Here is a 27,449-nt window from a genome sequence, read left to right as displayed (position 1 = left end):
TTTACAATTGCTCTCATGTTTATGAAAAATGTAATTTGCGTTGGCTAATGTAATGGGGGATTTAGCTAACGTTAGCTAGAAAGCTTGGTGTTTTAGCAAGGTAACGTTAGCTAGCGCGCAGGCTCGATGTTGACGTGTAAAGTGGAGCTGGATCCCAAGCTAGCGCGTTGTTTTTTCTTCGTCTGCAGCTACTACTAACTAACATCGTTGATATGTTTTATTTGCTGGAAGTATGTGCATTTTCTCACATGCACTACTAAACAGTACATATAGCTAGTAAACTATGTCAGCCTAACCAACCCAATACTGTTTGATTGCGGACCGCAATTCGGGGCGTTCTTGCATTTTAGGAACGTCCCCTCCAGCATACAATTAGGTCCATCATAAACGACCCCATCTCCCGAACATCCCATTGGTTCCTGCATGAACGAAAACCTTCGCTCGCTGTCATCAACAGAATTGCCGTAAAACAGTGCACCGCAGGGGGGCGAAGGCCACTGTCTGTCAACCTGCGTCGTTCCCTCTAGTTCCTCTGGTACAGAGCAGGCCATGTGAGCACAAGGTGTCGCTCCCGCCTATTGTGTATCGGAGACCCCAAGGACAAGCTAGCTAACGTTAGTCCTCCACTCCCACCTGCTAAAGGACACTGTCTACTGTTGTCGCCCTCGACTATTCTTCTTCTGTGGGTTTTATCGCCGGTTGGCATCCAACGTTATGGTACCTACTGTACCGACCGTTATGGCAGTCAAGCAATGCAATCCGCAAATAGTTGTTTACAATCTAGTCCTGTAGTGGCCACAGCCAGAGGTCGTTTCAAATGTATCAATAAATGATCTTATTTGAATGCTTAGCAATCAACAGATGTACATTGTTTAAAGCAGTGGTTCTCAACTGGTTTTGCTTGGGGACCCACATTTGACAATGACAATTGAGTCGCGACGCAATATTATGGACTGTTGATAATCCCATTTTGGAATGTTGTATTGCTGCTGCCTTAATTGGGCAGGCTTCACTTGCAAAATCACGGTCTACTCTTATAGTATTAAAGTCATTACACAGCCATATTAACTGAGAGAACATTTATTATGAATTCAAGAATAAGCCATTTTAATTAGGAGACCAGTTCAGGAGTGGGGTGTAATACATTATCAGACTCGGAACATGACATCAAAACCAGTTCAATAATGTTAATGAACAGTAACACAAACGTTTTTAAAATAAATAAAAAAAACAGCAATCATTAGGAATTCTTAATCATCAATTACCTTGTGAATAGTTTCACAACCTTAACGTTTTTTTTAAAGGTGTATGTTTTTAACCAGTTTAATAAAATGTAATATGAATGTCAGTATTAATGAACAATTATACTTAAGGCAATAAATAGGCCATGGTGGCAAAGTAATTACAATATAGCAATTAAACACTGGAATGGTAGGGTGTGCAGAAGATGAATGTGCAAGTAGAGATACTGGGGTGCAAAGGTGCAAGATAAATAAATAAATAAAGTATGGGGATGAGGTAGATTGGATGGGCTATTTACAGATAAGCTATGTGCAGGTGCAGTGATCCGTGAGCTGCTCTGACAGCTGGTGCTTAAAGCTAGTGAGGGAGGTAAGAGTCTCCAGCTTCAGAGATTTTTGCAGTTCGTTCCAGTCATTGGCAGCAGAGAACTGGAAGGAGAGGCAGCCAAAGGAAGAATTGGCTTTGGGCGTGACCAGTGAGATATACCTGCTGGAGCGCGTGCTACGGGTGGGTGCTGCTATGGTGACCATTGAGCTGAGATAAGGCGGGGCTTTACCTAGCAGACTTGTAGATGACTTGGAGCCAGTGGGTTTGGCGACGAGTATGAAGCGAGGGACAGCCAACGAGAGCATACAGGTCGCAGTGGTGGGTAGTATATGGGGCTCTGGTGACAAAACGGATGGCACTGTGATAGACTGCATCCAATTTGTTGAGTAGAGTGTTGGATGCTATTTTGTAAATGACATCGCCGAGGATCGGTAGGATGGTCAGTTTTACAAGGGTATGTTTGGCAGCAAGAGTGAATCATGCTTTGTTGCAAAATAGGAAGCCAAATCTAGATTTAATTTTGGATTGGAGATGTTTAATGTGAGTCTGGAAGGATAGTTTGCAGTCTAACCAGACACCTAGGTATTTGTAGTTGTCCACATATTCTAAGTCAGAACCGTCCAGAGTAGTGATGCTGGACGGGCGGCAGGTGTGGGCAGCGAACAGTTGAAGAGCATGCATTTAGTTTTACTTGCATTTAAGAGCAGTTGGAGGCCACGGAATTAGAGTTGTATGGCATTGAAGCTCATCTGAAGGTTAGTTAACACAGTGTCCAAAGAAGGGCCAGAGGTATACAGAATGGTATCGTATGCGTAGAAGTGGCTCAATGAATCACCAGCAGCGAGAGCGACATCATTGATGTATACAGAGAAGAGAGTCAGCCCGAGAATTGAACCCTGTGGCACCCCCAAAGAGACTGCAAGAGGTCTGGACAACAGGCCCTCCGATTTGACACGCTGAACTCTATCGGAGAAGTCTTTGGTGAACCAAGCGAGGTAATCATTTGAGAAACCAAGGCTGTTGAGTCTGCCAAAAAGAATGTGGTGATTGACAGAGTCGAAACCCTTAGCCAGGTCGATGAATACGGCTGCACAGTAATGTCTCTTATCGATGGAGGTTATGATATTGTTTAGGACCTTGAGCGTGGCTGAGGTGCATCCATGACCAGCTCTGAAACCAGATTGCATAGCGGAGAAGGTACGGTGAGATTCGAAATGGTCGGTAATCTGTTTGTTAACTTTTCTTTCAAAGACCTTAGAAAGGCAGGGTAGAATAGACATCGGTCTGTAGCCGTTTGGGTCTAGAGTGTCTCCCCCTTTGTAGAGGGGGATGACCGCGGCAGCTTTCCAATCTATGGGAATCTCAGACGATACGAAAGAGGGGTTGAACAGGTTTGTAATAGGGGTTGCAACAATTTCTGCAGATAATTTCAGTAAGAGAGGGCCCAGATTGTCTAGCCCGGCTGATTTGTAGGGGTCCACCAAGCATCCAAGTCACAACGATAAGACAGCTGACGTTTTTTTAAAGAAGATGTCGCTACCTGGTGTCCTCAAGACCCATTGAAGAACGTATGCACGGTACAAGAAAATGCACTTCGCGCATCATACCTTGTACCCCAGCACATTGCTAAGTGCAAAAAAAGCCCACACCAGCGCAGAGGATTTCATACTCCCTACTGCGATTGATATGTGCACTGAATTCTTGGGAGAGTCAGCCCCCAACAAACTTAAAACTATACCCCTATCAAATGACACCATGAGGAGGAGAATCAAGGACATGTCTGAGGACATAACGCGCCAGACATCAGAGTGCATCAGTGAAAATGGCCATTACGCACAGCAGCTTGATGAAGCCAAAGATGTGGCTAACCATACAATTCTAATGGTCTATGTCAGACACGTGTCGGATACTAACTTCGAGGAGCAGTTCCATTTTAGTGCTGATTTGCCCACCACCACCGCAGAGGCGGTCTTTAACACAATGGATATGCACCTGAGCTCCGTGGGACTGGCCTGGGATGGGTGCGTCGGTGTGACCACTGATGGGGCAGCTGCCATAACGAGAAAGCACTCCGGGGTAATAAAGCAGATCCTGGAGAGAGCACCAAGTGCGACATGGAACCACTGCTTCCTACACAGGGAGGCATTGGCAGCGAAGGACATGGTGCCTGAGCTCCACGTCACTCTCCCTGGATGTGATCAAGTGTGTCAACTATATCAAAAAGAGTTCCGCAAAAAGCTTTCTAGGGATAAAGTGTTGGGTCGCTTTTATGAGCTTCAAGCAGAGATTGCTGCGAAAACTAAAAGCAGAAACAAACTTGACAGCCAGCAATACCTCAGTTTCCCTGTCAACCATCACCCCAGGCTTCAATAAACTTATCAAACTGAAGAAACACCTCCAGCTTTACCACTGATAGGCCATACGTGCGCACACACACAGACAGACACGCAATAAATAAACAGGTTAATGAGTTGTTAACTCTCTTATCCTACTTCATTTGCACATGCTTTTTACAGATTTTTCTACTGTATTATTGATTGTATGTTTGTTTATTTCATGTGTAGCTCTGTGTTGTTGTATGTGTTGAACTGCTTTGCTTTGTCTTGGCCAGGTCGCAGTTGCAAATGAGAACTTGTTCTCAACTTGCCTGCCTGGTTATTAACCTCTTGGTGTTAGGGGGCAGTATTTTCATTTTTGGAAAAAAAACGTTCACGTTTTAAACGGGATATTTTGTCAGGAAAAGATGCTAGAATATGCATATAATTGACAGATTTGCATAGAAATCTGTGAGTATAGCAGAACTGATGTTGCAGGCGAAAGCCTGATGTTGCAGGCGAAGAAAAATCCAATCCGGAAGTGCCCCAGGTTTTGAAAGCGCTGCGTTCCAATGACTCCCTATATGGCTCTGAATGTACCATCAACGAGCTTACGCTTTCTACGTATTCCCCAAGGTGTCTACAGCATTGTGACGTAGTTTTACGCATTTCTGTTGAAGAATAGCCGTATGGGGGCACATTGCGTAAGTGGTCACATGGTGGCTCCGAGAGAGATTCTCGCGTAAAGTGCAGAGGTAGCCATTACTCCAATCGGTCCTAGAGAAAAAGGAATTGTCCCGACGGATATATTATCGAATAGATATTAGAAAAAAACCTTGAGGATGGATACTAAACAATGTTTGCCATGTTTCTGTCGATATTATGGAGATAATTTTGAATATTTTTCGGCGTTGTGGTGACCGCAATTTCCGGGCGATTTCTCAGCCAAACGTGAAGAACAAACGGAGCTATTTCGCCTATTTTGGGAAAAAATTAACTTTGGCTGTCTACCTGGGAGTCTCGTGAGTGAAAACATCCGAAGTTCATCAAAGGTAGGTAAACAATTTAATTTGATTGCTCTTCTGATTATCGTGACAAGTTTGCCTGCTGCTAGCAAGGCATAATGCTATGCTAGGCTATGATACATTTGCACATATGCTTGTCTAGCGTTGGCTGTAAAGCATATTTTGAAAATCTGAGATGACAGGGTGATTAACAAAAGGCTAAGCTGTGTTCCAATATATTTCACTTGTGATTTTCATGAATAGGAATATTTTCTAGGAAGATTTATGTCCGTTGCGTTATGCTAATTAGTGTCAGATGATGATAACGGTCCCGTTCACGGGCTGGGCGTCTCTACAGGTTAAATAAAGGTGAAGAGAGAAGAGAGAAATTGGTGTCCAGATTAGAGGTCGACCGATTAATTGGAATGGCCAATTAATTAGGGCCGATTTCAAGTTTTCAAAACAATCGGAAATCGGTATTTTTGGGCTCCGATTTGCCCCCCCCCCCCCCCCCCAAAAAAAAAATCAATATTTTATTTTTTTAATTAAATATTTTATTTTGTATTTTTTATACCTTTATTTAACTAGGCAAGTCAGTTACGAACACATTCTCATTTTCAATTACGGCCTAGAATGTGGGTTAACTGCCTCGTTCAGGGGCAGAACGACAGATTTTCACCTTGTCAGCTCGGGGAACCAATCTTGCAACCTTACAGTTAACTAGTCCAACGCAATAACGACCTGCCTCTCTCTCGTTGCACTCCACAAGGAGACTGCCTGTTACGCGAATGCAGTAAGCCAAGGTAAGTTGCTAGCTAGCATTAAACTTATCTTATAAAAAACAATCAATCATAATCACTAGTTAACTACACTAGGGGGGGGGGGGGGTGCGAGAACGTTATTGTATTGGTCAGTGAGTGTGTGCATCGCGAAAACTCTCCAAGTCCGAACGTAGCCATTTCACCACTGCCGACGCGCTACATGTGTAAAGTCAGCAACAGTAAGCTGTGCAGCGCACGCACGCCTGTGTGTAGCGGGAACATTGTGAAATTCAGCAACAATATGCGGTGAGGCCGTATCCTTTCAAAATGAAAGGTTTGGTGTGGCGGTTACCTTTAATATTTTTTATTACATTTTCTATATTGCACACGTCCCCTTAAAATCCCCCCCCAGTTGAGATTCCCTGGTATAAAGCACATTTTTACAAGCCTCAGTCATAAATGACCACTCCAATAAGCCCCCTATGGTGAACGATGTGACTGGAAGGCCCGTAGAATCGTGACTCTTTTGAGTTTCCAGTTCATCGTTAGCCAGGAGGGGGTCATTTGTGCTCTTGGCATTACTGATTCAAATGAACGAAATTAGTCAATATTTGTTCAGTCAAAAGAACGAGTTGAAAAGATCAGTCAGTAAACAGAGCTGAACTTCCCATCACTAGTTACTGCAGATGCAATAATGCCCACATGCAGGAACTCCCTGAATTGCGGACCGCAATTGCACCCTTCTCAACCAACATGAGTCTAGCTAGCCCTGTCATATGACCAAAACAATGGAAGTTGGATGAGCCTCCCATATTGAATTTGGATGCTATCATAAAACATCAGATATAGGTATCTCCAGTTATTCTAGTAACTAAGGGAATAACAATGTCATGTAATAAAAAAACTATTTCATATTAAAGAGCTCTTTAGAAACTTTAGGTTAGGTAGCTAGCTACTTCAACAGTTATGATTTAATTAGATTATTACTAAATTAGACCAAATCTCCCCCATCTGAAAGACTACCCAGACGTCGTCAAGTCTAATTTTAAAGAGCCGAAGAACGAGCCGATTGGCATGTGTTTCTTTCTGTTTCTTATTATAAATTCAGTTTTGGAGGTGCGTTTCCTGACCGATTCCGCATTTGGTTGATAATGTTTATCCCCCATGAGACATTGTAGATGGGGAAGCCTATTTCACTTCCTCCAAATCCTCAGAATGAATCTAAGACAATTCAATAAATCTGTAATTAATTTTTATGTTTTTGCCTAGGATGTTTTAGTTGCGCAGTTTTACATCTAAGATGTTTGGTGTTTCTCAAGTAAAAAAAAAGTGAGATGTTATGTAAACAAAGTCGGGGTGCTGTGCATGTCTGTTGCTGTCTATGCTATTTGATAGAGAGCAACCACTGCAGCTGTTCACACCACGTTAGTGGGCAAATGTACATCGTCAAATCAAAACTCAGTTTTAGATGAGACTGACTTTATGACCAAAATGATCCTATTTACACTTTGTATTCCATTTTGACACTAGAATAACTGTTTCTGACTCATGTCGATGCCACATGGGCCGTTTTCAAAGGGATGTGTTGCTTTTTAAAGGCAGTCGCTCTTTAACGTTGCTCAACATAAGTTGTCTTTATTCACAAGAGTTTGACATTTCCCTTTGATGTAGATGTTGTTCCCCAAGTCCCTGTCTCTATTAGCCACAGCGTCACTGCCACTGTTTTGCGGAACAGTTCTAGGAACATAAGTCTTATACTAGCCTACAGTACACCAGTCGCATGAAGACCGTAAAATGTAGGCTATGAAATTGTAAATCATGTAGAAATGTGTGAGGTGTATGTGTGGTGCGTGTGCTTGCACACACGTGAGTTTGAATGTCTGGCTCTGGGCCAGCAGGCGAACAGACTTCCTCAAGCTTAACAAACGGATTGTCAGTTTAGATCATAGCCAAATAACCTTTGTTTACCCAGCTTAAAATCATCCATGCAAAGTAAGGACTCCTCCAGCCAGCAATACAATATTTTGGATGATTGACCCTGTAGTCACCTATTGGGATTCCTGATTGACCTGTTGTCACCTATTGGGATTCCTGTAGGCCTATTATCTCAACTAGTCGGTTGAAACATTATAGTGAGATACTGCATTCGTATGGGTAGCCTAGCGGTTAAGAGCATTGGGCCAGTAACCTGAAGGTCGCTGGTTCAAATCCCGAGACGACTTGATGAAAAATCTGTCTGTGCCCTTGAGCAAAGGCATTTAGCCCTAATTGCTATTGTAAGTCGTTCTGGATATTGGATAAGAACGTCTGCTAAATTACTCAAATGTAAATCGTGTTGTAATAGGGGGCATACATGAAATAGTATCCTGACTTGTTGTGCTGCTTTTCTTCAGGCTTGTTGGTGGGCACCATGGATGTTGTCCTGGACTCCAGTGCCAGAGTGGCTCCCTATAGGATCCTGCACCAGACAGGGGACTCACAGATCTTCTGCAGCATCGCATGTGGTGGGTGCAAAACCATGCCATGACACCTCTGAATATTCTGGGACAGACCAACTTTCTTTGAAGCTAGCCTATTTAATTAAAACTGAATAAAAGCGATAGGCATATATAAATGTGATCCATTATCATCAGGTGTTAATTAAGAGACCTCTCCTTGATCTGCAATGTTCTAGATTTATCCCATAGATATTACAACCAGTAGATAGTGATAGCTCTGACGTCATCCACGTATTCCTATGGAAAACTCCCGATGGAGCATGAAGCCGGAAGTATTTCAATTTCAAGCGCGCCATGTTGCTGAATGGGGCTGGATGGCACCAAAAACGCTAAGGATCATGGTTGAAGTAGTCATTTTCATCCTGCCTGAGACAGTCAACCTTAATGTCTATGGCATGAGGGCGCGAACCTCCTTGTAGCCTGCCGGCCTGTGTTTGGTCTGTTTCAGCACGTGGTCCTGTGTGACGACAAATGTAGTAGTCAGAATGGATCGCTATTTAATTAAATATCTACATTTGTACCAAACTTTTAAATAATTCACAGTGGAGACCAGGGCTTTTGGCACCTCTAGTTCCAGAGCTTGTGGCTGAGGGGTACCGGAGCGAGAGAGAAGGCAGACGATCCCCCAAAAATGATATCCGCTCCACACTCCAGTCATATTACACGCGCTCCTCGCTCCACTCCGCTCACATCCTCTCACCCCAGAACTCATGGCTGAGCGGTACCTGAGTGAAATTGGAGTGCGAGAGAAGGCCGACGCTCCCCATTTTTTAAAAATCCGCTCCACTCTCCAGCCAAAGAGCTTGTGACTTCAAGCTCCAGACCGGACACCGGGGGACTGGTTTATTCACATCTGTGCCAAGAATGTTAAAGTGACAAGGAGAGGAACACACTTTAGAACAGAGTTGTATTACTCAAGTCCCGATTTTCATGACTTTTAACTCGACTTGCACTCAACCATTGAGGACTCGCACTCGCCATCTAGACCATTAGTGACTCGGACTGGCCCCACGTGACTTGTATTTGCACTTGGACTGGATAGGCTACTATGATGAGCAGAATATTAGCAGTGCTGGATGAGCAGAGCAGCGAGGGTTCTGTTCTCTAGCAGTGGGAATTAGGAGGAGCAAGCGATGAGTGTGGGCAGGCAGGCTCCGCGCCGGCTCCGCCTCCGATCATAGGCTACACATCGCACAAGCCACTCTCTTGCTTCCCCGTAACCACCAGTCACCAGCCTGCTATTTAGCTTTGCCTGGTTAAGAAACAGAAACTTCTTCACGAAATTGAAAACAATAGTATTGAGTTTAATAGCACAGCAGTGTAGCTATTTGTCTCTCATTGTGATTAGAAAAGTAGTCTGTCTTTGAATTTTCATCTTGCTCTACCCTCGCACTCCCCCCCTGCATCCCATAGTCAGGTTCTGACAGGTCTCCCTTTAGTTTTCACTCTGCAAATAACTACTCAAATATCAGTGGGTCGATTACAAAAAAGTAGCTGAGAGCATTTATGTATTTAGTAAATAAGTAGTGAAATGCTATCGAGTAGAATTTGTGGTGATGAATAATATTTAGGGCTACCGAGTGACGCAGTGGTCTAAGGCACTGCATCTCAGTGCTATAGGCGTCACTACAGACCCTGGTTCGATCCCGGGCTGTATCACAACGGGCCGTGATCGGGAGTCCCATAGGGCGGTGCACAATTGGCCCAGCGTCGTCATGGTTTGGGGAAGTGCGCTGTATACTCTCTAAAGCACACCTGTACCCTTTAAAGCACACCCGTACCCGATTTTTACCTTGGTGTTGATGTGGGTAAATACTGTGTTTTCCCAGGCTCCTCCCGGAAGGAGATCACAGAGCATTGGGAGTGGCTGGAGACCAACCTGCTCCAGACGCTCTCCATTTTTGACAACAACGAAGATATCACCACCTTCGTCAAGGGGAAGATCTCGGTAGGCACTGCTGCCACAAAGTATAGTTCAACCTCATAGAATTAGAACAAATTTGAATTCAATTATCATACCCTGTTATGTCCTAGCTAATTGTTGCTCCATCTTTAAGATACTGACTCAGTTCCTCCACTAAATGCAGATTTATGCATCATTGTCACTTCAATCTGAACTAGAGGCCTTCACAGGTCTGAAAAGTTGGACCCGTTCCAAAATGAACCTGGGTCTTTTCCATCCGCACCCATACGGACATTTTTAATTTAAATATAGAGACCCATTCCGAATTGACCTGACGACAACTAGACCCGTTCTGGATAGACCTGGTCCAGTCCTGGTCCGATCCAAGTGAGGGAAGCAGCAGAAAAGTCCATTCTTAGCTACTTTGTTAACCGTAGCTGATAAAGCACAAGGGAGAGGAGGTAGAGAGAGGTAATGCTCTAGTAGGGACCGTGCTGTGTGTGTAGGCTGCTGTGAGTGTGAGCGAGTGACACAGCAACAGGGAGGGAGGGAGGGAGAGACAGCAACCAACCAAGCTGACTTTCCCTACAGTAGACTGAAAACTGCCATAGCTAGATTATTTATCATCCAAAATGATTACATAGTACCTCCTCTTGACTGCCTCAAACCGGGAGAAGTTAGTTAAGCTAGCCATGTAGGCTAATTGAGGCTGCATGTGCTTTCTTGTTCCACACAGTTACAAACAACAACAACAACCCCATTCAAAATATAAAGTAGCAGCCTACCTGTTGGCTCTTGTTCGTTCAAATCAAATCACATTTAATTATATAGCCCTTCTTACATCAGCTGATATCTCAGTGCTGTACAGAAACCCAGCCTAAAACCCCAAACAGCAAGCAATACAGGTGTAGAAGCACAGTGGCCAAGAAAAACTCCCTAGAAAGGCCAAAACCTAGGAAGAAACCTAGAGAGGAACCAGGATATGAGGGGTGACCAGTCCTCTTCTGGCTGTGCCGGGTGGAGATTACAACAGAACATGGCCAAGATGTTCAAATGTTCATAAATGACCAGCATGGTCAATTAATAATAATCACAGTAGTTGTCGAGGGTGCAGCAAGTCAGCACCTCAGGAGTAAATGTCAGTTGGCTTTTCATAGCCGATCATTAGGAGTATCTCTACCGCTCCTGCTGTCTCTAGAGAGTTAAAAACAGCAGGTCTGGGACAGGTAGCACGTCCGGTGAACAGGTCAGGGTTCCATAGCCGCAGGCAGAACAGTTGAACAGTTTGTAGCCTATTCTTTTCCTCTAACTTTTAATTCCATAATTTTAATTCAAACTTCCATTGATCAGATATCTCCTAACTTTTGCCATACATGGAGGCCTTTTGCTGCTTTGATGACTTATGATTGGCCAACAACAAGCTACACGTGCGCCACTCGTGAAAAACAAGAGCAGCAGCATAAATTATACAATTTCTCTCTGTCTATATATATTGTAACAGAACCTAACTCCTTCCTCCACTTTTTCTATCTAGGGCATCATCGCCGAGGAGAACAAGAGCAAGGCTGCCCTGGAGGATGAGGACTCTGGCAAGTTCCGTGAGGCTGAACTGAAGATGAGGAAGCTGTTTGGCATGCCCGGCGAGGAGAAGCTGGTCAACTACTACTCCTGTAGCTACTGGAAGGGCCGTGTGCCCCGGCAGGGATGGGTCTACCTCAGCGTCAACCACCTCTGCTTCTACTCTCTCCTCCTGGGGAAAGAAGGTTGGTGTGGAGCAGGGTTTCCGTTAGCTGTAAATGCTGGGTAAAAAAAAATACATTCATTCATTCATTCATTCATACATACATACACACAAATAGACTGACGAGTTTCAGAAGAAAGTTCTTTGTTTGTGGCCATTTTGAGCCTGTAATCGAACCCACAAATGCTGATGCTCCAGTTACTCAACTCGTCTAAAGAAGGCCAGTTCTATTGTTTCTTTAATCAGAACAACAGTTTTCAGTTGTGCTAACATAATTGCAAAAGTGTTTTCTAATGATCAATTAGCCTTTTTAAAATTATAAACTTGGATTAGCTAATACAATGTGCCATTGGAACACAGGAGTGATGGTTGCCGATAACGGCCTATGAAGATATTCCCTAAAAAATCTGCCATCTCCAGCTACAATAGTCATTTACAACATTAAAAATGTCTACACTGTATTTCTGATTAATTTGACGTTATTTTAATGGACCAAAAATGTGCTTTTCTTTCAAAAACAAGGACATTTCTAAGTGACCCCAAACATGTGTGTGTAATATGTGTGTGTTAAAATTGTTGCCAGCCAAATTATCAACAACAAAAAAATCCATTGCTAAATAATGCTTTGTATTAATTGGTGGAAATACCAGACGATGTGCTCCAACTTCATAGGCAAATATACTTCGTAGGATAATAAATCCTTAAGCTGCTTGGAAATTAGTGTTGGGTGTGTGCCTTTAGAAAGAAAAAAAAATACTCAGGCAAAAGATGCAATTGAAGTCCCTTGAATAAGGGACTTCAGCCAGGTGTACAATGACTGGGCAAAATTTGTGAAGATTCTGTTGATTATACCCGTTTCCAGTGTGCATACAATAATAATAATAATAGAGTAGAGTAATGATGTGTATCATGCACAATTGGTGCATTTCAGTTCAGATTATTCAGTAGCACTTGGAAATGAAACATCATTGCCAACTTTTCACATCGGACTGTTACAATGTTGCAATCACTAGGCAGCCAACTGCCTATAGTAGGAAACCGAGTTGTTATCAATGCTAAATCGCAGCGGGAGTTGGGTGGGCCGGGCCAGTCATGGCAAGAAGAGATCCAGCTTTTGTCAAATGTAGCTAACCATTTTCTTAACCTAATTTTCCTAACCTGTATGTTAATTCTGACCTGCTACGAAAAGTCACATCTGACTGCTGGATCCCTTCTAGCCATGACCGGCCCTGGTGTTCGTAAACAGCCATGTTTTATTTATTAGGTCTAATTAAAATGTTCATGTCTAGGCTAAATTAAATTAGAGAAGCCTAGATTGTATTTGAAAACAGCTGTGTTTTTATTAATTAAAATGTCCATACAAATAGCCTATAGGACATGTTTACAAATGTATTACTATGTAGGCATCTAAGCAAAACATTATTATTATTTTACGATTTATAGCAGGGAAGAAGAAGCAACAAGCAAAATGTTTTGCTTTTCAATAAAATCTGTCATGTTGGTATAAGAACATTACAGGCTCATTTCTATGCTGTTAAGATGAATTACAATAATATAATGTGATTTTGAGCACTGTAGGTGGACGCCCTAATGCGTTACACACCCAATTCATATGGATGTCTGGTCAATTAAAATCCTAACGGAAACCCTGATGTGTGCATGCATGTGGGTCTGAGAATGAAAGCAATGCACTGTATGTGGGCAGTGATCTTATGAGATTACAGAAGAAGAGAATGAGGCTTAGAGAGTGTGTGTTAGTGTGTATATTGAGGAATGTGATTGACTCATAGTGAATAGCCCCACTTCAATGTTGCAGCACCAACCCCCAACACAATTCTGTACTAATTCAAACCTCTAAGATAGCATTCTATGAAATCTACCTCTTTCTTCCTCCTACTGTTTCTGCCCCTCTACTGAACACCTTCTATCTCTCCCTGCTCCCTGACCCAAAGGACTCCTTCCTTTACTCTCTCGCTCTCTTCTCTTCCTGTCTTTATCTCTCTTTTTCTATGCTTTATCTCCCTCTGTCTCTCACCCTCTTTTCTGGTTGAAGTAAAATATTTCTGTGAAAGCGTCTGCTAAGTGATCTCCCCCACTCCTCCCCTTACAGTGACCCTGGTGGTGCAGTGGACGGAGGTCACCCGTCTAGAGAAGAACGCCACGCTGCTGTTCCCAGAGAGTGTGCGGGTGAGCACCCGGCACACGGAGCACTACTTCTCCATGTTCCTCAACGTTAACGACACCTTCAAGCTCATGGAGCAGCTGGCCACCATCGCCATGCGCCAGCTGCTGGACAACGAGGGCTTCGCCGCCGACCACTCGCTGCCCAAGGCCTGCAAGACGCTCAAGAATGTCTCGGCACTGAAGAGGTAGGAGGGTTCAAGAGTAAGGAATGTCCTGTTTTTTTCTGACCATTAAAAAAATGTGGTATTTCAAACAACTGTTTTCACTGAAGTGAAGTGGTACTTCCAAGAACGTGTCTTTTAACCCTCTAGAGAACAGGTGTAGACCATACAGGTACCAACACACCAGATTTAGCTAATAAAGGTCCTCAATGTAGTGGTCCGTTTCTGCATCTCACCAATACATCACTTTTGGGGATATAGTTCTAGACAGTATTCATATTTTTAGTGTGTATATATTTACTGTATCTGTAGTCTTTCTTCGTTTTGCTAATTTACTCTCTTCCACTCACTACTGGATGTCAACTACAGGGACCTGGACGCACGGGCCAAGAACGAACGTTACCGGGCGCTGTTCCGCCTGACCCAGGACGAGCGCCTGGACGGACACACAGACTGCACGCTGTGGACTCCCTTTGCCAAGATGCACATCGTGGGCCAGCTGTTTGTCTCCAACAACTACATCTGCTTCTGCAGCCGTGAGGAGGACCTCTGTCAGCTCATCATCCCCCTCAGAGAGGTGCCTATACACACAACCCAACGCAAAGCACGAGCCCTCTATTTCTTTTGTTTCCTGCCTCCTTTCTTTCTCTTTCCCCCTCTTTTCCATATATCCTGCATCCCTCTTTCCTATTCTCTCATTTTAATTTTCTCTTTCACTCTCACTTTCTTACCCTGTATCTGTATTTTTGTTTTTCATGGGGGACATACCCTCATTGTTTGATGTGCCTAATGTTCTTAACTAATGTACAACTATCTTTCCTTGGCTCTCTCGCTCTGTTCCCCTCCCTCTCTCACGCCCCTCTGTTTATCTCTTCTCTCTCCTCCTTCCACCCCATCTCTCTTCTACCCTTCTCTGACTCTCCTCCCTTCCCTCCATCCTGCTCTCTAGGTGTCCATTGTGGAGAAGGCAGACAGCAGCAGCGTCTTGCCCTGCCCCGTGTCCATCAGCACCAAGAACAAGATGACCTTCCTCTTCGCCAACCTCAAGGACCGCGACTTCCTGGTCCAGCGCATCTCCGACTTCCTGCAGCGCACCCCTGAAAGTGGCCATTCGGTGAGCCAATCAGAGGGGAGGTGTGCTGTTTGGGTCTACCCTTTGAGCTAGGCTTAGGCTAGGCTTTATCTTTATGCCAACTTTGTGACATATGTTTGGTAATGCACAAGAGGCGCTGTTTTCAAACCTAATGCTAACAAGTACATGTTAAAGCCCATAGAGAATGCTACCTAAATGTGAACGAGCACATTGCGAACATTTTGTACAGTTTCTGACCTAAACTATACAAGTAACAAAAAAATGCTACTCACAGTTTTCTGCACGCACAAAACAAATATTAGCCAGCAAGGCTCTTGGTCCAGGAGAGGATTTTCTGCTGTTACCAAGTGAATGCTTGATTTTGCAAGAATAGATAGTTACTAAACTAGCTACTAAATTAGCAAACCATATGTACAACTGCAGAGCATGTAGCACATGCTAGACGGTTAATTGAATAGTTATAAGATATCTAGCTGACAAACATTTAGTTGTGAGTTCCATACTGTAACTAGATCACCTGGCGTGTGCTGCACAACAGTGAGTGACTCAAAAAGCTCCGGTCTCTTGTTGTTGCGCGCTTGTAAACAAACACCGCGTGACTGGGGACAACCGTAACCTTCATAATAATGTGACAGGTGACACGAAAAACGCAATGTTTTTTATCTCCTAACCTATTGTACAGGTTGACTGCAGGTATTTACTTAAAAAGTAGCTACAAATATTCACATTTATTGAAAAACTTCAAATAAATAGTTTCAACGGTATTTAAAAACCATCCTGTGTCTTTTTCCAAATAACCCGGTATATGTTATAAACGGTACACCTAGAAGAAAAAGAAACGCACACCTATTAAGACGAGGTGCTGGCTAGCGGAGTAGAAAACTTGAAAATAAAAGAGAGCCGCACACTCTAGGAGCTCCGATGCAAAAATGTAATTACCAACGTTTCGACAGCCAAGCTGTCTTCATCAGGGTATAATCAGGGTATAAACGGTATACCGCTCAAGCCTACTTTGAACTGTCAGTCACGTTCTGTCGTGAACGAGATCGCAATTGTGATGGATAATTGGGCTTTTTGATGTATACAGTGATTTCTATGCTACTTTCTACATAACAATAATATGTTGTAATCACTCATTTGTGCTCATGCTTTTGGCAGAATGATTTCTCTGAATGCATTAGTTGGTTACACATATCAAAATATCCTTGTATTCTTTATCTCCTAACACCCCTTTAAATCCCCGATCTCCTCCTTCTCCCCAGGGTTCTCCCAGCCCTAGTACCACCCCTCTCTCCTCCAGCCTCCCCACACCCACTGGTGCAGCAGGGGAACCGTCCCAGAGGCGCCACTACAGCCCCAGCCTGCCAACAGCCACTCAGAGCCTGCTCCGCATCTACCAGAAGGACGCCCCAGAGGAACACGGACCCAAAGCTGTGAGTTCAACCCCAGACCCACGTCAACGGCTTGGACTGTCTTATGCTTTTAGAATATCCTACACGCTTTCTATAGTGTTTTATTGCTTCAGTGTGGTCATCTGTTTTTAATCTGAAGTGATCCTTTCTAAACAGTATTTTATTGTCCCTACCTAATGATGTAGACATTTGGATGCTTTATAGTGTAGGCTAATGTATGCTGTGTCTATGGTTCTGGTCCTCAGGGTTAACATTACACTAGAGGAAATACTATCTTAACCAAATGTTAGGCAAGCTTGAAGGCCATCATCTGTTCATTCATCTAGCTCAGCTATCTAGCTCAGCTTTAGGTTCCCAAACTCAAGGGATTGTTGGATCACTGACTTTTAGTAATACGTCTTTGTTTGCTTTTCTCATGGTGCCAAAGGAGCATAGCCACCGTGGCCGTACATCATTCTGGTCGTTATATCGTTAAAACACCCCTTTAGCTCAATTACATTTTTGTTAGGTCATACTGATATACTGACTCCCCCCTTTTCTTTCTCCTCAGACAAAGGAGAAGATGAAGGAGGAGTCGTGGAACATCCACTTCCTTGAGTTTGGCAGGGGTGTGTGTATGTACCGTACCTCCAAGACCAGAGAGCTGGTGCTCAATGGGATCCCTGAGAGCCTCCGGGGGGAGCTGTGGCTGCTCTTCTCAGGTTGACATTTTGTCCAACAATTTCATTTCAAGCACTTTTTCTTTTATAAATGGTTAATTGTCACAAAGCGCTTCTCAGCTTATATCCCCCCAAAATAACCCTTCTTGCAGGGTTTGGGTTAATGGATTATCCTAACCCACGTAGCCCTAAAACAATTTTTTGATGTCTGAAATGGAGCAGGTATTTTTTCCCAATGTACAAATCAAACTTTATTTGTCACATGCACCGAATACAACAAGTGTAGACCTTAACGTGAAATGCTTACTTACTACAATCCCTTAACCAACAGTGCAGTTCAAGAAGAGTTAAGAGAATATTTACCAAATAAACTAAATTTAAAAAATTATTAAAAATAACACAATAACGAGGCTATATACAGGGGGTACCGGTACCGAGTCAGTGTGCGGGTGTACAGGTTAGTTGAGGTAATTTGTACATGTAGGTAAGAGTGATGTGACTATGCATAGATAATAAACAGCGAGTAGGAGCAGTGTACAAAACAAATGGAAGGGAGGCGGTGTCAATATAAATAGTCCGGTGGCCGTTTGATTAATTGTTCAGCAGTCTTATGGATTGGGGGGTAGAAGCTGTTAAGGAGCCTTTTGGTCCTAGACTTGGAGCTCCGGTACCGCTTGCCATGCGGTAGCAGAGAAAACAGTCTATGACTTGGGAGACTGGAGTCTCTGACAATTTTATGGGCTTTCCTCTGACACCGCCTATTATATAGGTCCTGGTTGGCAGGATGCTTGGCCCCAGTGATGTACTGGGAGGTACGCACTACCCTCTGTAAGAGATAAGAAAAACAAATAATTAAAGAGCAGCAGTGAATAACAATAGCGGGGCTATATACAGGGGGTACCTGTACAGAGTCAATGTGTGGGGGCACCGGTGTTGCGGTAATTGAGATAATTATGTACATGCAGGTAGGGTTGTTTAAGTGGCTATGCATAGATAACAGAGTAATAGCAGGGGAGGGAGGGCAAATAGTCTGGGTAGCCATTTGATTAGCTGTTCAGGAGTCTTATGGCTTGGGGGAAGAAGCTGTCTAGAAGCCTCTTGGACCTAGACTTGGCGCTCCGGTACCGCTTTCTATGCGGTAGCAGAGCGATCAGTCTATGACTAGGGTGGCTGGAGTCTTTGATGATTTTTAGGGCCTTCCGCTGACACCGCCTGGTGTAGAGGACCTGGATGGCAGGAAGCTTGGCCCCGGTGATGTACTGGGCCGTACGCACTACCCAAGGAACTTGAAACTCTCAACCTGCTCCACGACAGCCCCGTCGATGAGAATGGGGGCGTGCTCGGTCCTCTTTTTCCTGTAGTCCACAATCATCTCCTTTGTCTTGATCACATTGAGGGAGAGGTTGTTGTCCTTGTACAACATGGTCAGGTCTCTCAGGTCTCTGGCCTCCTCCCTGACCTCCTCCCTATAGGCTGTCTCATCGTTTTCAGTGATCAGGCCTACCACTGTTGTGTCATCAGCAAACTTAATGATGATGTTGGAGTTGTGCCTGGCCGTGCAATCATGAGTGAACAGGCAGGGAGTGCAGGAGGGGACTGAGCACGCACCCCTGAGGGGCCCACGTGTTGAGGATCAGCGTGGCGGATGTTTTGTTACCTACCCTTACCACCTGGGGGCGGCCCGTCAGGAAGTCTAGGATCCAGTTGCAGAGGGAGTTGTTAAGTCCCAGGGTCCTTAGCTTAGTGTTGAGTTTTGAGGGCACTATGGTGTTGAACGCTGAGCTGTAGTCAATGAATAGCATTTCACATAGGTGTTCCTTTAGTCCAGGTGGGAAAGGGCAGTGTGGAGTGCAATAGAGATTGCGTCATCTGTGGATCTGGTGGTGTGGTATGCAAATGTAGCCTCATGTAGATAATGAAACATTCAATTCAACGTTCAATTTGGTTTAAATAATGCAAAAACAAAGTGTTGGAGAAGAACGTAAAAGTGAAATATGTGCTACGTAAGAAAGCTAACTTTCAGTTCCTTGCTCAGAACATGAGAACATATGAAAGCTGGTGGTTCCTTTTTAACATGAGTCTTCAATATTCCCAGGTAAGAAGTTTTAGGTTGTAGTTATTATAGGACTATTTCCCTCTATACCATTTGTATTTCATTAACCTATTGGATGTTCTTATAGGCACTTTAGTATTGCCAGTGTAACAGTATAGCTTCCGTCCCTCTCCTCGCTCCTCCCTGGGCTCGAACCAGCAACACATCGAAGCGTTACCCCATGCAGAGCAAGGGAAACAACCACCCCAAGGCTCAGAGCGAGTGAAGTTTGAAACGCTATTAGCGAGCGCTAACTAGCCAGCCATTTCACTTCGGTCACACCAGCCTCATCTCGGGAGTTGATAGGTTTGAAGTCATAAACAGCGCAATGCTTGACGCACAACGAAGAGCTGCTTGCAAAAGGCACGAAAGTGCTGTTTGAATGAATGTTACGCGCCTGCTTCTGCCTACCACCGCTCAGTCAGATACTTAGATACTTGTATGCTTGTATGCTCAGTCAGATTATATGCAACACAGGAAACGCTAGATAATATCTAGTAATATCATCAACCATGTGTAGTTAACTAGTGATATGATTGATTGTTTTTTATAAGATAAGTTTAATGCTAGCTAGCAACTTACCTTGGCTTACTGCATTTGCGTAACAGGCAGTCTCATTGTGGAGTGCAACGAGAGAGAGGCAGGTCGTTATTGCATTGGACTCGTTGACTGTAAGGTTGCAAGATTGGATCCCCCAAGCTGACAAGGTGAAAATCTGTTTTTCTGCCCCTGAACGTCATTGAAAATAAGAACGTGTTCTTAACTGACTTGCCTAGTTAAATAAAGATTAAATAAAGGTGTGAGAAAAAAAAATGGAAAAAAAATTGGCAAATTTTTATGAAAACTTGAAATCGGCCCTAATTAATCGGCCATTCCGATTAATCGGTCGACCTCTAGTATGTACGTACAGTCACTGTGGGGATGACGTCCTCTATGCACTTCTTGATAAAGCCAGTGACTGATGTGGTGTACTCCTCAATGCCATCAGAAGAATCCCGGAACATATTCCAGTCTGTGCTAGCAAAACAGTCCTGTAGCTTAGCATCTGCTTCATCTGACCACTTTTTTTAATAAACCGAGTCACTGGTGCTTCCTGCTTTAATTTTTTATTGTAAGCGGGACTCAGGAGGATAGAGTTATGGTCAGATTTGCCAAATGGAGGGCGAGGGAGAGCTTTGTACGCGTCGCAGTATGTGGAGTAGAGGTGGTCTAGAATTGTTTTCCCTCTGGTTGCACATTTAACATGCTGATAGAAATTCTGTAAAACTGATTTAAGTTTCCCTGCATTAAATTCACCGGCCACTAGGAGCGCCGCCTCTGAGTGTTTTCCTGTTTGCTTATGGCAGAATACAGCTCATTTAGTGCGGTTTTAGTTCTAACCTCGCTCTGTGGTGGTATATAGACAGTTACGAAAATAACAGATGAAAACTCTCTGGGCAAACAGTGAGGTCTGCAGCTTATCATAAGATACTCCACCTCAGGCGAGCACAACTTTGAGACTTCCTTAGATATCGTGCACCAACTGTTGTTTACATAAATGCATAGGCCCCCGGCCCGTGTCTTACCAGAGGCTGTTTTTCTCTCTTGCCGATAGTGTATAACCCGCCCGCTCTATGTTCTTCATATCGTTGTTTACTGTGTTGCCACCATGTTAGCAACACAGTGAACAATACTCATTATGAATAAGTGAGTCTGTGTGTGCAAGCAAGCATTGTGTGTGTCAAGACTACATCCACATCAGAATTCGGTTAGTATCAAGGACAGCAGTCACTCCTACCTTGTGACCTGAAGGTAGTGTGTGTTTGTCTCTCTGTTGCTGTGGTTATTAGGGAAGTGTTGTTGTTACCTAGTGGTGCAACGTCTGACTAATCTGAGATCAACTGACTCCCTGGACTCCGGAGTCATATGGCCTAGCTAAGTAACTGTTACGAAACTGAGCCCATAGGTTGTGTTGCTATGTGGATGTGTCATACTATGTTAAAATGGTAGCACTTAATAAACGGGGCTAAATGAACAGGATTGTGTCATGCAATGATATCTGGAGTGAGAGTTAATGACAAGTCTAAATTCTGTTTTCAGGAATCCCTCGAATTAGTGTTTTCTAGCAAATATGTAAAGCTTAACCACGTTTTTGATGGTACAACAAAGAAACTACCAGTTGTCTGAATCTGACCTCTATTTTTTTTTTAAAATTTTACAATGGTTAGAATCAAAAGGATCTAAACATTAAATAATTTGCCCACTGACAAACCCATATTGTCTGTGTCTGTCTTATAATCTATTGAGTTAACCACTTACCCCCATCCATCCATCAATCAATCCATCCCCTCTCCAGGAGCTCAGAATGAGATGGACACCCACCCTGGCTACTACGCTGAGCGGGTGGAGCAGGCCATGGGCCGCTGTACCCTGGCCACGGAGGAAATCGAGAGGGACCTGCACCGCTCCATGCCTGAGCACCACGCCTTCCAGAATGAGATGGGCATCGCGGCCCTCCGCAGGGTCCTCACCGCCTACGCCTGCCGCAACCCTGGCATAGGATACTGCCAGGTATGCCGACTAGTCGGGGGGGGGGTTGTACCGCATTGTTTAAAACTATGCAGGTGGTCAACATTGTCCACACATCAGTTATGTAGCCTTGTCCACACATCAGAAACATCACGTTTTTGTAGTGTGATGCACAAGTACACTCCCTGGACAGGACGCTAGTCTATCGCAGGGCCACATTATCAACACTGACTTAGACTTTATATTACAATTTCTTACTTACACTACATAACCAAAAGTATGTGGACACCTGCTCGTCGAACATCTCATTATAAAATCACGGGCATTAATATGGAGTTGGTCCCCCCTTTGCTGCTATAATAGCCTCCATTCTTCTAGGAAAGCTTTCCACTAGATGTTGGAACACTGCTGCGGGGACTTCCATTCAGCCACAAGTGAGGTCGGCCAATGATGTTGGACGATTAGGCCTGGCTCGCAGTCGCCGTTCCAATTCATCCCAAAGGTGTTCGATAGGGTTGAGGTGCAGGCCAGTCAAGTTTTTCCACACCGATCTCGACAAACCATTTCTGTATGGACCTCGCTTTGTGCACAGGGCATTGTCATGCTGAAACAGGAATGGTCTTTCCTCAAACTGTTGCCACAAAGTTGGAAGCACAGAATCATCTAGAATGTCATTGTATGCTGGAACTAAGGGGCCTAGCCCGAACCATGAAAAACAGCCCCAGCCCATTATTCCTTCTCCACCAAACTTTACAGTTGGCACTGCATTCGGGCAGGTAGCGTTCTCATGGCATCCGCCAAACACAGATTTGTCCGTCAGACTGACAGATGGTGAAGCGTGAGTGAACGTGTTTCCACTGCTACAAGGTGGCGAGCTTTACACCACTCCAGCCTATGCTTGGCATTGCGCATGGTGATCTTATGCTTGCATACGGATGCTCGACCATGGAAACCCATTTCATGAAGCTCCCGGCAAACAGTTCTTGTGCTGATGTTGCTTCCAGAGGCAGTTTGGAATTTGGCAGTGAGTGTTGCAACCGAGGACAGACGCGCTATGCGCTTCAGCACTCTGCGGTCCCGTTCTGTGAGCTTGTGTGGTTTATTTAACTGTAATTAACCATTTGATTCCTGATACTGGCCAATTGAGTTGAATGTTTTGAAGTAGTAGAATGTGCCTATAGCTATAATTAGAAAATACCAGGAAAATGTCATCTAAAACAAAGCGTGAATGTTTTCATGAAACATAATCATGATATTTTAACTAGGTTCTTTGACTGTAAATTATTCTGTCAGGGTGACTACTCGTATCCGGGAGGCTTTTCATTGACCCATAAACTGTTTATTCATTACTGTAAAGCAGTGTTTCCTCTGGAAAATGTGTTAGCTGTGGGGGGAAAGTAATTGGGGGTGGGGGGGTTTAAGGGATCCCCCATTTTGGGGGTGTTTCGGGTCTTGGTTCTGTTGACATAGTTCTGGTGACTTTTTAGAAGGAAAAAACTCACTGTCTAAAAAATAATTTCCTCCCCCAGAAATGAGCTCAATTACATATTGGTCAAGTTATTATAGTATACAGGATGCAATTTAAGGTTGAGTGCTGCAGCTATCCAAAGAAACACAACAGAGACCTTCTTTCTGAAATAAAAATGTTTATCTTGACAAAATTAACAGAGGAACATTTGACTGAATATGAATTAGAGCCCACTAAGTCATGTTCATTACAAAAGGAGGGCGTTGGAAATCTCTTTCCAGGTTCTGACAAAAACCTAGTTCTGACATAGTTTACAGCTTGTCAGAGCACTTTATTCTTCTGGGCTTTTGGAAAAATATTTGTAATTGAACTCCTTGATGGGGGGGGGGGCATGCAGGAGGCGAGATGCTCTCCCTGCAGTCTATTCCTCAAGTCTGTTTTGACCTGCAATAACAGAAAGAATAATAAGAGAAAGGAGAGGGACAAAGGGGATCTACTTTCACATTTAAATGTTCCTACACCCTCTGCCTTCTGTTAATTGTAACTGGTATTGCCGGTGCATTTGCATGCCAGCTGGTTAAGGCAGGAGTAGACAGCCCGACTCATCAAACTGCGAGGCCAGCTTTGTCATTGCCGTCAGCTGGTCAAACCCCTGAAATACATGAAAAACAAAAATATGTACACCATTAAAGAGCCAACAGAGAAATTTGACCATGTCGTGAATTACAGTTGAAGTGGGAAGTTTACATACACTTAGGTTGGAGTCATTAAAACTTGTTTGTCAACCACTCCTCAAATTTCGGCACAACCCAAGGGGGGGCGCCAACCCAGACAGGAAGACCACGTCAGGTGACGCACCCCTCCTAGAGACGGCATGGAAGAGCATCAGTAAGCCAGAGACTCAGCCCCTGTAATAGGGTTAATGTACCTGTCTGTTTCTGTTGTTATAAACCTCTGTATCTATCACTGAACCGTTCTCTCTCTCTCCAGGCGATGAACATTGTGACGTCGGTACTGCTGCTGTACTGTACGGAGGAGGAGGCCTTCTGGCTTTTGGTGGCTCTGTGTGAGAGGATGCTGCCTGACTACTACAACACCAGGGTGGTGGGTGAGTGACTGACACAACCTCTCATAGACACACACTTGTGTTTAATTCCATTGGGTTATGTCTTTGTTTTGTCGCTCGCTACATGCCTAGGAAAGAATCCTCTGTTAAGATTCCTCCAAATCCCCTCATTTCAGAGTGTTTTATAGGGTAGACAAGCCCATTCTTCGTTCACTGCCCTTCAAATAGCCGTCACTTAAATTAAATTTACAGTGGTCACACAGTGACTGTGTCCCAATACCTATGCTTGTGCTCTAAATTAGTAGACTATTTGGGTATGGAAAAATAGAATGTTCTATAGTATGTGAAATTTTTTAAAATTGAGAATGCTTTAAATGCCAGGATGTCATACTCATTTAATCTTTTCATCTAGTAGAATTCCCTGCACACTATTGAGGAAGAGAATTGTCTTTCCACACATGTTTGACAATAGTTGATAATCAGAATAGGGGACGTGTTCTACAAATTTGAACAAATGTTTCTTTGGAACAAGCACGATTGCACATCTAAGATGACACCTTCTCAGCAATGTTCCCTCTAAATTGCACGCAGCTCCCATTGGACTGCCGCCATGAAGAAATATCAGCCCACACAGAAGCACGAGTTTGAACTCTAGAAAGTTGAGTGAAGTTTTCCCCCTTAGTTAAACACTATCAACGTTTCCCTTTACTGTGGGAATTGTGATCGAATCAACGCAATATTAATGCAATGCAACATACCTAAACAAAACAAACTATGCAAGAGATTTTGTTGTGGGCAGAACGCATCGGAGTATGATTCTATTGCATTAACACTCACGACTCAGCCCATACTCTACACAGACCAGTGAGGCATAACCAATCAGAGCTGCATTAGGCCTATATGCAAATAGACCAATGCTATAGAGTGCCTTCAGAAGTATTCAGACCCCTTGACTTTTTTTTCTCACATTTTGTTACTTTACAGCCTTATTCTAAAATGTATCAAATTGTTTTTTTTATTCTCATCAATCTACACACAATACCTGAGAATGACAAAGCAAAAACATATTTTTTTTACATAAGTATTCAGACCCTTTACTCAGTACTTTGTTGAAGCACCTTTTGGCAGCGATTACAGTCTTGAGTCTTCTTGGGTATGACGCTACAAACTTGGCACATCTGTATTTGGGGAGGGTCTCCCATTCTCTGTAGATCCTCCCAAGCTCTATCAGGTTGGATGGGGAGTGTCGCTGCACAGCTATTTTCAGGTCTCTCCAGATATGTTCGATCGGGTTCAAGTCCGGGCCCTGACTGGGCCACTCAAGGACATTCAGAGACTTGTCCCGAAGCCACTCCTGCGTTGTCTTGGCTGTGTGCTTAGGGTCGTTGTCCTGTTGGAAGGTGAACCCCAGTCTGAAGTCCTGAGCACTATGGAGCAGGTTTTCATCAAGGATCTCTCAATACTTTGCTCCATTCATCTTTTCCTTCATCCTGACTAGGGTTGCACATTTTGGGGAATATTCAGAGGTGGAAACTTTCCGTGGGAATATATGGGAATTAATGGAAATATCTGCAAATTAATATTAATACCATTTAAATGTAATGTTTTTTGCATTGGATATATTTACCATAACATAAACAAGTAGACATAATTGCAAATGATTAAATCTTTCCAATAGAAAAATAAATACATTTGTTACAAATTGAACTTTAATTAAATGAGTCAACTCTTCACATGGGATGATTTCACTGAACAACAAAAGAAAGGGAATATTGAATGATCCCCAATGATCCATCGCATCTTCCCAAAACGTTTTCAACATACATCTGTAAAATTATAGTCTAGAAACTAAGGCTTTGGTTGTCTTTCTCTCAGGCTTCCATGTCTTCTCCCTGGAACTTCTCAATGTCCACCTCTTGAACATCAGACTCTGGGGCCTCATCTTCACTGTCACGTTCCGATCTCGTTGAGGATGGCTCATTGTCAGGCTCAAAAAGCCTCAAATTTGCCCGGATGGCCACCAATTTTTCAACCCTTGTATTGGTCAGCCTGTTGCGTGCTTTGGTATGTGTGTTCCTGTCACGAGAATTTTCTCCCAATGTTCTAACCAAACTATTTTATAGCTTTGACCAATTCACCCAAGGTTGTAAATCCCGGGTTCAAAATAAGAATTAGGCAAAGTCTCAGATACTGCAAAAGGTTCATTCTTTATTCAGAGAGCTCTGAAGTCAAAAATGCAAAAACAGTAATTTTATAACTCCCACCCCCACCTACTTACACACACACACACAGTTTTATCACTTTTCTACCAGCCTTGGCAATTTCTCGCCGTTCCCCTCCTCCTTAGATTAGAGAGGCCTTGGAAGGGCCCTCTTTCCTGTTGTCAGTTTTCATGCGTAGTTCAAATGTCCTTTGTTTTCTCAACCATACATTTCTCACCCTTAACTTGTCTCACACATACATTATTGGATTATAGTCTTATAATTCTAATACATTTCACACCGTTAAATACGTTTCAGGGTGGAATTCTTTAGTCATTACTTTATTTTTTTATTTTTTTATTTTTTTATTTCACCTTTATTTAACCAGGTAGGCAAGTTGAGAACATTTACAACTGCGACCTGGCCAAGATAATGCAAAGCAGTTTGACACGTATAACAACACAGAGTTACAAATGGAGTAAAAAAACAAAACAAGTCAATAATACAGTAGAAAAATAAGTCTATTTACAATGTGAGCAAATGAGGTGAGATAAGGGAGGTAAAGGCAATAAATAGGCCATGATGGCGAAGTAAATCAAAATATAGAAATTAAAACACTGGAATGGTAGATTTGACAGTAGATGAGTATGCAAATTAGAAATACTGGGGTGCAAAGGAGCTAAATAAATAAATACAGTAGGGGAAGAGTTTAAGAGACTTTAAACATAAATTCCCTTATCAGTTCCCAAACAAGGACCAGTTGCGCTCTGAGGCGGCTGATGTTGGTGGGATTTGGAGGATGATGGAGGCAACA

At 43.5% G+C, this 27,449-nt stretch overlaps 1 protein-coding gene across 2 annotated transcripts in view; it reads left to right on the top strand.

The window, feature by feature from the left end:
- Window positions 1-27,449, top strand: part of LOC110488912 (TBC1 domain family member 9B) — a 46,535-nt gene that overhangs the window by 711 nt on the left and 18,375 nt on the right. For both annotated transcript variants that reach the window (XM_021561372.3, XM_036943041.2), the window contains exons 2-11: window positions 8,043-8,153; window positions 9,977-10,095; window positions 11,585-11,813; window positions 13,902-14,160; window positions 14,506-14,713; window positions 15,086-15,250; window positions 16,492-16,662; window positions 17,192-17,342; window positions 21,728-21,942; window positions 24,359-24,476. In XM_021561372.3, coding sequence (XP_021417047.3) covers window positions 8,043-8,153; window positions 9,977-10,095; window positions 11,585-11,813; window positions 13,902-14,160; window positions 14,506-14,713; window positions 15,086-15,250; window positions 16,492-16,662; window positions 17,192-17,342; window positions 21,728-21,942; window positions 24,359-24,476 — 1,746 coding nt within the window. The remainder of the gene's footprint in view (window positions 1-8,042; window positions 8,154-9,976; window positions 10,096-11,584; window positions 11,814-13,901; window positions 14,161-14,505; window positions 14,714-15,085; window positions 15,251-16,491; window positions 16,663-17,191; window positions 17,343-21,727; window positions 21,943-24,358; window positions 24,477-27,449) is intronic.

Source organism: Oncorhynchus mykiss, chromosome 14 (genome assembly GCF_057628025.1).
Source record: "Oncorhynchus mykiss isolate SJ-2025 chromosome 14, ASM5762802v1, whole genome shotgun sequence".
Taxonomy (NCBI): Eukaryota; Metazoa; Chordata; class Actinopteri; order Salmoniformes; family Salmonidae; genus Oncorhynchus; species Oncorhynchus mykiss.
Note: the sequence above shows the minus strand (reverse complement) of the source record. Positions and strands in the feature narration are given on the sequence as shown.